This window comes from Camellia sinensis, chromosome 5 (genome assembly GCF_055761805.1).
Source record: "Camellia sinensis isolate YWXY chromosome 5, ASM5576180v1, whole genome shotgun sequence".
NCBI lineage: Eukaryota > Viridiplantae > Streptophyta > Magnoliopsida > Ericales > Theaceae > Camellia > Camellia sinensis.
The window spans coordinates 181,930,001-181,941,673 of record NC_138965.1 but is presented as its reverse complement, the minus strand read 5'-3'; the positions used below and the strand labels follow the sequence as shown (position 1 = coordinate 181,941,673).

The 11,673-nt window shown below is 33.1% G+C and overlaps 1 protein-coding gene across 1 annotated transcript in view; it reads right to left on the bottom strand.

The window, feature by feature from the left end:
• Positions 1 to 4,233: 4,233 nt before the first annotated feature.
• Positions 4,234 to 11,673, bottom strand: part of PUX2 (plant UBX domain-containing protein 2) — a 16,446-nt gene continuing 9,006 nt past the window's right edge. The window contains exons 2-3 of the mRNA XM_028264275.2: positions 6,395 to 6,673; positions 4,234 to 4,717 (exon numbers count right to left, since the gene is read on the bottom strand). Of these exons, the coding sequence (XP_028120076.2) occupies positions 4,460 to 4,717; positions 6,395 to 6,673 (537 nt within the window). The 3' untranslated portion in view covers positions 4,234 to 4,459. The remainder of the gene's footprint in view (positions 4,718 to 6,394; positions 6,674 to 11,673) is intronic.

The following is an 11,673-nucleotide window of genomic DNA, read 5'->3' as shown; positions in this document are numbered from 1 at the left end:
ACAAAAAAAAACCGGGGGGGGGGGGGGGGGGGGGTTGGGGGTTTGACCTTTATAGCAATTTAAACCATGAATTTTTAATTTTGTCAAGTTAAACCTTAAACTTTTGATTTATTTTTAATCTAAACTATTTGTGGATTTTCATTAAGTAAAATCCATGAAAAAATAGTATTTTAGTCATTAAACTCAATAAAAAAATATTTTAGACATTTTATGTATATTTACATGGAGTTTAATGACTAAAATACTTTTTTCCTGTTAGTTTTTTTTAACTAAAATAAAAGAATGATTAGATTGAAAAAAATTCAAAATATTGAGATTTAAATTAATAAAATTAAGAAATTATGATTTATTTTGTTATAAGGCTCAAACTCTCAGAGTTTTTTTTATAATTGTTCCTAATTATTATTTTTTTATTTCCTTACTACGTATCGTGACTATTTTAACCCATTTAATTATGTCAATTTAACAACTAAATTGCCATAATTAAGGGGTTATTTGGGATAAACTAAATAAGTACACTTTTTGACAAATATAAATTGGGTATGAATTGGATTTGAAGTAATATAATAAAGAGGTGATGTGACATAAAAAAGATGATGTAATTTAAATAGGATAGTGACTTTTTGACTTTTTAACTTTTTTTGATTATGCCAAGCCAAGCATAAAATGTTATACACTAAAATAATAATAATAATAAGCACGTAATTTAGGACTCAAAAGTATATCTGTGTTTAGTAAGGAAAATGATTCGTAGGTCGAATTCGGTGGCCCGAATTCAGCTCAAAACCCAAAATGACGTCGTTTTGGGTTTCGAATTTTTTTTTTCTGCCTTTTCTTTCTCTTCCTTTTCTTTCTTTCTTTTCTTCTTCTTCTTCGTTGAATGCAGGAGAAGAGTAGAGGAAGAAGAGAGGAGAAGAGAAAGAGGAGGAGAGAGGGAGAAAGAGAGAGGAGGAGAGGAGATCGTCGCAGCACCACCGCCGTCACCTCGCCGCCGCCGACCGTCGCAGCACCACCGTCGTCGCCTCCGGCCCCGCCTCCGCCTACTTCTCCCTCTGTGATTATGCCCCCTCCAGTCCTTCTCCTTCCTCCTCCTCCTCCTCCTCCTTCCTCCTTCTCTTCTTCTTTTTCTTCCTTCTTCTTATTCTTTTCTTCTTCTTCTCCGAATTCGAGCCAAATTCGAGCCTCCAAATTCGAGCTACCTATCGGAACCGGTTTAGTAAAAATACAGAAACCGCCCATGGACCCAGCATGTCCTATCAAACGTGTCAGGTTAACATCATTAACATAATTTATTTATTTTTTACCAATCTACCCTTATTTTAAATTATACTAAAGATTTAATAAAATTACAAAGGCCTATCCACCCAAAGTATTCAGATAATTACCTTTCTAAAAATGTAAGTCATCCTATTAAGTCACTATTGTTAACGTCACTATTGTTAACGAAAAACCTACTTTGTTAATGGAAGGAAAAGTTTGAAATCGACAACCAAGGCAAATAAGAGGTGAATGTTATTTCAAAAACTTTAAGGAGGTCTTTGTAATTTTGTTAAATCTTAAAATATCATTTTACTTTCTTCAGTTATTAGCAAATATCACTTCACTTACCTCATCTATGAACTCATATTTTTACTCTCCTCAACTATTAGCGAAAATCATGTCATTCCTCTCATTTATGAACACATATTTTAACTCCATCAATTATAAAAATATATCATTTTTACTTATGTAGACCCCTTCCAGATTCTCTCCAAAAATGGGTGTATTTGTATAATTTTTTATAATTAAAGAGGTTAATATATAAGGATTCATAAATGAGAGAGACAAAGCAATATTTGTTAATAGTTAGGGGTTTTAGTGTAATTAACCTTCTAATTTAAATTATTTATTTATTTTAGAGGATTGTACTCTCGATGATGGTCCCAAGTTGACTAGGAACTGTATTAGAGAAAGAGAGAGAGACCCATGTGCATTATATTAGCATATTTTATTCTCAATTTCTTATTAGAAAATTCTTTTGAGTGCAACTTCCATTGTCCTTCCCTGTGAATGTGATTGGTAGTTATTTTATATGTTTAGATAGGCATTGAGTAAATATATATTCCCCACAAGGCTCATTTTTTATTTTATTGGGCTATTTTTATCTTCTTTTTTTTAATGTTTTTTATTTCTAACAAAAAGTCACCAACTAAGTTGGGATGATTGTTTAATACAGATCGGTGGCCTTTAGTTGGGACAACCCAATTGGTGCGAAATGGTAAGACTTTGTTTAGTGATCTTTCAATTAGGACACCAAATTAAGTTTACATATAAGGGAGCAGTTTTACTAATGTTGTATTTGGTTAGGAGATTTGAGAAGAAATTTGGAAAAAAAAAAGGGAAATGGTGTGTGAAATTATATAAAATATAAGCACGCTTTATTCACATTTCACCTATCTTTTCCATTTTCCTTTCCAAATCCCTCTCTAAATCTTCCAACCAAACACAACATAAATAAATATGACATTAATATATAAGAAATAGTTTCATAGCGTGAAAGAAAAAAATAAAATAAAATAGATAAAAAATAATCAAGCTTGACTTCTAAGTTGAGATTGTGTAATTTTGCTATAGTTGCTCAACTCATAGGTTATATTTGAATTATGAATTTAGGTAAAAATTTAAAAAATAAAATAAAAAATGTGAGTAAAATGAGAATAAAATATAAATTAATCTTTTTTTATTTTCTTTTCTCTTTATAAATTTATGATTTAAACACAACGACAAAATCCTCCATATATGAGTTTAGACCAACTTTTTGAAGAGTGAGAGGTTACGACCCTTCCAAAGTTTGTTAGACATACTGTGTTGTAAGTAAGAATAGGTATAATTTTTTATTTTTTATTTTTTCAAAAGATGAGTAGGGCATATTTTGATACAAGTTGCTTGTTTTAGACCATCTCCAACGCTTCACCAAATCTTGCATCAGATTTGAAATTTGGTGAAAAAGTCACTTTTTGCAGCTCCAATGGTTTCATCAAATTGGTATCAAAACGAGAATTCACCAAATTTTTCATCAAAGTGAGAACAAGGGGAAGATTTCAGCAATTTACCGTGCGTGACCATTGGGGGAGAGCAACCGGTCAACCAGCCGTTTGACCAACCGGTCGACCGGTTCTCTTGCTAATAGGTTGGTTCAAACAGGTCAAAAGGTTCAAAGAGGTAAAAAAAAAAAAATACACTAACCGGTCAATTCCTACTTTGATGACAATCATTAGAACAGTCTGTATCCGATTAAGAAAATAATTTTTTTTTTATTCAGATTTAATGAAAAATTTGATGAACCGCTGAAGATGCTTTATGCCCTTCTTAGCATTGAAATCAACATATCAAAATTATGAAACCCTTGACAATGAAAAGGTATGAAAAAAATATGTCAAAATTGGAATCAATAACACGGAAGAAAAAAGTGATGGAATCATTTTTCATGTGATGGTGGTGGTTATTTAACTACGATCACTTACTTTTTTTTTTTTAAGCATCTCATGAAGCTATTGGTGTCTAATCTTATTATATAAAGATACTCAACTCATTCGAAAATTTAAACTGTGTTGAAAATAGTGAACCAAAAGCAACAAGAAAAAGAAAAAGAAAAAGAAAAGAAGATAGTTTTAAAAATATATTTATTGTTTTTTTTATACAAATAAAATAAATTAAATATCACAATTATCGATTTTTTTTTTTGGATAGATAATATATGAAGGACTCTACAAAATAAATGATTGAATTATTAAAAAAGAAACCTATAACGAATCCCATGAATTTGAATAGTACTTTTCAATCCAGATTATAGATAGGAGAGAATCCAACTCCATAAGAAAAAGATTTATTTTTTTATTTTTATTTTTTGATGTTTTCTTACGTAAAAGTGAATAGGAAAAGAGAAGAATATGCATGTACTTGCACCGTCTGATATAATATTTTTTTTATGCATATGCATATGCATTGCATGTGGTATGGTTTGTTTTAGACATTTATTGACTATGACTTGTTAATATCAAAGTGTTGAGAAATTTTGTTAGTTTTATTAAATTTTAATTTTTTTTGAAGAGTTTAAACTACACAAGGTGTTAACTAATTGGTTGAAAATAAAAACAAATGAAAATTAAAAAGTTAAACGTCAAATAACCTATGTTAGAAATTTATGAAATTTCAAAATAAAGGATTAGCCTAGTGAGTAAGATGCACCAATGGTAAAAGGAAAAACACATGCACATTAAAACTTATGAAATTCCATGTGATCATACAATTCATAGATCAACAACAATGGCAATCAACAACAATGGCAACTGAATAAAGACTCATTTTACTCTATCAAGTACACAACATGAAAGAAGAGTACCTCACGAAACTGACTATTGATAACAACAACCAGAAAGAATTATATAATGTTCGCTCCGTATTTACTTGGAATGGAGCTTTATACTGGAGCAACAGCTGAATCAACGACAAGCGGTTCACTGATTTCGAGTAGTTCGTTGCAGAGACCAGTGAAAAGAATGGAATCTGTTTCAATAGGTCTGAACTTGACAAGAGCTGCAGGTACCAAATCCTCCTCTTCGAGTGTTATGGCTCTCTCCCCTGCTGCAGGAAAATGTGGGATCACCCGCCGTCGAATGGCTACAGGATGCAATAGCTCAAACTCCAAACTAGGTTCTTTCAGTGCTGAGCTCACGAACTGAAGGTAAAGGGCAGAACATAATTATAAAATTACCCAAAAATGGACGGAATGAAACTAATGCAGAAATTTTCTATACTAAATTAAGAGATGATCAAGTTAATAATCTGTCAGCAGAACTTGAAAATGGGATCATCAAAAATATGTAAAAAGTGGGAAAATAATAAAACCATGGATTGTGCATGGGATATGTTAGATGCTTGTTAAAAAGAGCCAAAAGAGATATTTGATCATGCCTAATTATTTAGTAGTCCTGTAGAAGCATGTGGCATTGCTTACTTGGTGCTCCAAACTAATCACATACGGAAAATTTTACAGGTGAGTCTCACCTCTTCAAGGTTACGCAGTTAGGAGATAAGGGAATGACCTACTTAGTGTGTTTGTTACAGTTTGTTATTGGCTGGAAGTATTACATAGTCAATGCCACGTAATAATTTTCCTTAAATCACAATTAACTTCAAATACTCAAGGAGTATATGTATTGTACCCTATAACAAAAAGTAAATCAAAGCAAGCCAAGCAAAACAAGAGTTTTAGGTATTGGATTTGCAAGAAATAATGACAATTTTAAGATTAGAGAACTGATCAGGCAAGAAAGCTAAACTAATGCAGAACTAAGAACTCAACATCCCAAGGAAGAATAACGTCATGTTTATGAGAGAAACAAATGTTATAATTAAGTAAACTCCATACAAAGGAGGGTCAACGTATGGCCTGTTAACTATTTTGATTACTACACAAAAGAAGAGTGTCCATCCCATGGCTCCAGGCATGGAACAACATAAATCAGATACCAAGGAACCTTCTTTGCAGACCTGCTTCCCTATTATATCGGGTACCAGATATCCACAATTCTCGGATTTTCCTATGAATCAAATCGTGAATCATAAAATTCTAACAACCATGGCCACAACTACAATCCATATCCAATAAATTCATAAATTAACGAAATACCCCCAACTCAGAGAACCTGATAGAACATAAATAAAATTAAAGCAAGTAATTGACTATCCAACCAAGCCTCTGCAAATATAATATCTCCCAAACTTCTTTTACGCTGTGTTTGGTTGGGGGATTTGGAAAAGGAAAGGGAAAAAGTGTGTGAAACTAAATGAAGTGTAGGTATATTTTATTCATATTTCACCTACCTTTTCCCTTTCCCTTTTTCCAAATCCTCTTCAAATCCTCCAACCAAACATAGCGTTGAAGACTTTCTTCAAAAGGGCTTGTTCTTTTTCTTTCTTTTTTTCATTTTTTTTGGGGTTCTATTTGTTTTGTCTTTCTTTATGCCTATTTTCCCCTTTCAAGATTTTGAACTCTATGGACTTTATTTTGCCTCCACGCCAGTTAAGACTTCTCCTCCTGGTCTCAACAAATATTTGTTTCAATTATTTTGTTTCCATAAGTTTCCACAGGAAAAGCTTCATTAAGTTGATCATCAAGGCCAACGCATTTATATTTAACAGGAAGTCAACTTCATCATAGACACAATGTGCATCATATGTATGAGTAGACTGTAGAAATTCCAAACATGCAGTAGTTGCATGCCAGCAATCATTACATTTTATAGTTGATAATATGTAGAAGGAACAAAATTAAACCATTTCTTTGCGTTTGAATTGCTAAAAACTTTGAAAGAAAAATTTAAGGGTAAGAGAAAGGATTACAACGGCTAACCTCATAGAGTGCACTAGTTGGCTCCCAAGGAGAGAAGATAGCTTGAAGCACCACTCCATCAGGAAACTGAACCCGGATAATGGTTTTTTTGTATCTCTTCCTTGTAGCTTTTGCCTGCTTTTCCTTGTATGACTTGGGAATCAAAAGCTGAGATTCTGCTATCTTTTTCTTCCTCATTTCCGCTTCTCTTCTCACCTCTTCAAGTGAGAGTTTATAAAACGAGTCTGGCAGCTCAATTTTGGCTGCTACACTTTCAGAAACAGAGAAGAACACCCGTACCTGATACCAAAAAAAAAATGAACGAAAAGAAGCAAGCAACAGAAGCAGCTAACAGTAAGAAAAGATGAATAACAAATGACATGACATGACAAGAACTTAAAAGGCATATAGGTTGTAAAGAGAAAGACATTAATAATGGACAAGTAATCAACTCAACTCAGTTGAACTAGGAAACACAGATATAGACATAGGACACTAATAAACATATTTTTTTATATGTATACGCAAAAATAATAACTATTTCTTAATTTTTTTACATTACAAATACATTTTTATTTTATTATATCAAAATAGTAAAAAATCCTTTCCACGCTCTACAAATTGAAAAAGAAGTGTAAACAAAAAAAAATCCTAATATCTATTTTAGAAAATTTTAGTAATAAACAAATTGAAAGTCTTGGGAGTTTAGAATTTCTAATCTTGAAATGTGTTTCAAAAGTGTCTAAGTAATGAACTCACGTCTCCCCCAAGTGTCCCAAACGTTTTCAAATCAAACAAATAAAAAATAGGAAATGGTTGGATGCATGTCGAACACATCTTTGACATGGACATGGCACCTAAGTGTCCATGCCTCTTGGCAATTGAACAATGACTTGCCCACAACTCAAATTGATGAAGACCATTAAAATGTGTTGAAGACTCAAAACATAAAACCACAATGATTATACAAGGTTGTTAAATTAAAATTTTCCAAAAAAACACAATCTTGCAACATTTATTATGCAAAAGTCTAATCATAAAACAGTATACACACACATATATATATATGCTACTTTCCCATATAAAACATACAAAACATACAAATGAAAAATGATAAAAAAGAAGAATAAATTCTAGTAAAAAATATACATTGGCATATGAGGGCCCATTTTGAGTTTTTGAATAGAGGTGCTAAAAAAATAAGTTGGGAATGTCTTTGACAGAGGTTCCTTAAAAAGTGCTGAAAGAACAAATAGGCATATGTATGTCACTTTAGATTGAGGTCCAGTTTGAAAGTTGGTATAATTCAATATCAGTAGACCCCTAATAGCAAATAAGTTAAGAAGCACCATGAAAGCCACCCCTTGAAGTGCTCAAAAAAAGCTACCTTTGTGCTTAATTTTATGCAGGAACACCTAACCAAATATCATACTCAAAGATATATAGAAGCAACCCCAAGCGGGGCCTAAGTCACACTACAAAATAATTAGGAATGTGATTAAATTATTTTCAAATTCGATGTTGATAATTTACTTCTAGTGTACATTGTAGAATATTTCGATAGAGATAAGGCTGAAATCTTATTACAAATTACATGAATTATTGATTCAAACTTGTCCTACAAGATGCTAATGCAGCAACTCATATCAGAATTTGCTTTTGTATAATTAAGGATAATAAACATCAATTACATACTGGAAAACTTTCACCTTTGAATTGGTTTCTCAACTTTATGCACCTTATTGATCCAATTAAGTCAATTCTACATGGAAGGGTTACTTACACCTTGATCCTATCCCGAAGCTGGTTATCTTAACTTCATGCCATCCAATTGTACAATTTTAATCATTTCTAGATAGCAAGAATTCAGATCCAATTCTTCGTACAAAAACAGTTTGATCCCCTTTTTTAAATTGACTAGAAGAAGTTTGATAATCTGACTGCGAATTCAAAAAATTGTATCATCCTTGCTTTAAGAGATTTTGAACCCCCATAATGCTCTCATACTAGAAATCCCAAGGGGTTAGCCTTGTGGCAAGGACTTGGATCTTGGGGGTGTGCTCCCTCCAAGGTTCAGGGATCGAAACCTCTTAGGTACTAACAATTCCTTGGGGCCATCAGACTAGAAGAAAACTCTTAAATTAACAGTGGTGCACTTGAGGGAAACTTCTTGCCGAGGGCTTGTGCACTCCTGGGAATTAATTGGGCTTTGATCCGGTCACCCCAATGCCAATAAAAAATAATAATAATAATAATAATAATAATAATAATAATGCACTCATGCTAGAAACTGCGTCCTTAGGCTTATAGCTTCCCACAAGTCCCAAACTTTCACCATGACACCAAAATAAAGGCCCCACAATGCTTAAAGGAAGGGAGGAAGAAAGAGAAAAAAGGCAGCTAAGAGGGAACTATGGTGTTTCAAGAGGAATGGAAAACGCAAGATCTTGCAAAATGGAAGCAAATTTGTAAGGGGAGGCAACCCTCTGACACATAAAATTAAAAAGAAGAAGAAAATGTTACCTTGTTTACTGAGGACGAGGTTTGACCCTAACAATGACCAAGTCAATTAAAATTTTAAAACATCACTTGAACAGGACCAAGCCAAAGAAGATAATGCCTATAAAATCTCAGAACTATAAAGCATGCCAATATCAAACAATTCTATTGGCAACAATAAGATGCATGATGACGAAACTGATGATCATAATCATCGTGGCAATCAGATCTGCGTATGAACTACAGGGTAAAAGAAAAAGAAAAAAAGAGTCTATCTACCACTTCTTTGGTTGCATGAGAAGATTAAGACTGTATGCCGTAAATCTCACATAGATGTCCACATTAACTACAGGTGCAAACATTTTTGGTACTGGTAGATGTGGACGCCAAGCAAACAAGATTCAACTATAATGAGGTAGGTTTAGGATTTAAGGTTGTTAAGATGCCAGAAAAAGGAGTGGGGTCTATTAATAATATAATGAGGTAGGTTTTGCAGCATTTCAGCAAAACTGGTAAGTTTCAACTTTTCACTGTCAAGCATAACTTTAGTTTAACTTGATTGTCTATCAGAGTAATTTTACAAAAGTAAATCAATTCACTTTATACTTGTAAATGAGAAGATTCCATTAGAGCTCACTTACAATTATAAAAACTAAACTCTTATGTGATATTCAATTAGAATAAATCAGCCAAGATGGCTAGGTTACTCTTGTTCTTATGGTACATTTTGCCACATCAAACTTAAGTAAACACAGACACTTCTAAAGAGCAATTGTGTCATGCTAGACACTGACACTTTACAAACATTCCCGAATATGTTTCAGCACTTCTTGAAAGTGTCCCAATTTTAAAATGTTTTTTCATAAATTTGGACACTTCAATGAGACTTCTCAAGCACTTTAAAGACATCTTATATACACTCCTCATTCACCAACAAGACTACATAATATTTATGTGGACACCGATTGGGCTGCAATATTTGTTTTAATGTTATGATTATTATCTGGTGGTTTGTGTAATTTATTTATGTATTTTGGTCCAATAATTTGTATACTTGTGCAAAAATTGGAGAGATTTCTACAGGGAGATTTCAATTGGACAGACTTACCTACCACCACTCCCATTTCCCTCTTACCATACTCCCACCCTCATACTCTTGTGGTACTCTCCCTTTTGACTATGTATATCAGATATACATATCCTCCCTCTCTCTAACATTTCTCTCCCTCTTCTCCTCTCTTGTGCTCACCTCACGCCATTGTTGGAGGCTTGCCTTTAAAACACCCTTGGAGCACTCTTTGAAAGACACTCTTGGAGACATGAACCTTGAGGAAGCTTGAACACCATCTCACATCTCACACCATTTTCTTCTCTGTAAAGCTCAGAGAGGTAGGGTTTCCTCTACTCTATTTGTATAGATGAAATGGTAGGATTAGCTTCCTTAATCCATGTAATAAATGCTTATTTATGTTTCTTTGGCCTTAAATGTGGATTGAAAACATGTTAGGTTGCTAGATCTGAGAAAATTTGAACCAGAAATGAATGTTCATAATAAATGCCGAGGCGGTTGACCAGCCTGTAACCCAGAATTGCGAAATGAGAGTAAACAAGAGAAATAGTAGGTCAATTGTGCGGTTGATATAGTGGACGACCGGCAGGGTGAATGGTTTTGCTTGTCTCGGACAATTTTCGTGGACTACTTTTATTGGCTTTTTGGGTTGATTTTCCTCTCTTTTTGTTGGGTTGGATTCTTTTGAGGAATACTTGGAGCTTTTTGAGTTTATTTGTTTTCAATAAATTTACATATATTTTGCTATTTTTAAATCCTATATGTTTAACAGTATGTTTCAGTGGTTGAATATAAATTGGGAAAAATTATGCATTATGGTTGGAATCTTGAGTGTTGTTGTCCTGACCTATACTTATCCCGTAACTATGTAATGTTAGCCTTATGGCATCTATTAATTGGAAATTGGCTGTGTGGATTAATAATGAGTAATTGATATGGATTTCGAAAATGAAAATGTAATGTGGACTTGATAGTGATTTTGGTTTAAAATATTAATAAAGACCAAGTTCGGAAGGTAACAGTTGGACTTCCACTTGGGTCATTGCTTTTGGACTTCAGGTCCGGTATTCAATTTTACTTGATTTTGGTTGCTTATGCCAATAGGCGGTATTTCCGTTCGGCAAGCTTGCATGGATGGTATGGTTGTCCCTCAGTTAGAGCCAAGGAAGCACGGGTGCGGGTGCGGGTGCGGGTACGAGTGCGGGTACACCGATTCGGCAAAACTCAAAAAAAGTACGATACAGGTACGGCTGCGGTACGTCAATATTTTTTTTTTGAAATATAATTATGATTAAAGGATCCAAACCATAAATTAAAATTAAATATCAAAACTAAAAAAATAACTACTCATTTTCCTATAATTTAAAACCATTAAACGTTAAAAATAATATTTGTGAAATCTCTCACTTTGACATGTTATGCACTGTGAATTTGTGATCATAATTTATTTTTAAAATCTTTCTTTTTGCTCATCAATTTGCTATTTTTATAGGATGAGACCAAAGAAATAACAGGAGACCAAAGAAAGATTTAAAGTTAATTGCCAACAGTAAAGGAAAAAAAATTCTCAATTGGGGCACGTTGTCAATTGCAATTTGCATAATACATAAAATTGTATCATTCCCAACCACTACTAATCAACTAATACAGTATCAATTTTTAATATTTTGTGCATAAACTTTAAAATTTTGTTATGATTAAAGATTTTATAAAGAAATTCTAGGAGGATTTG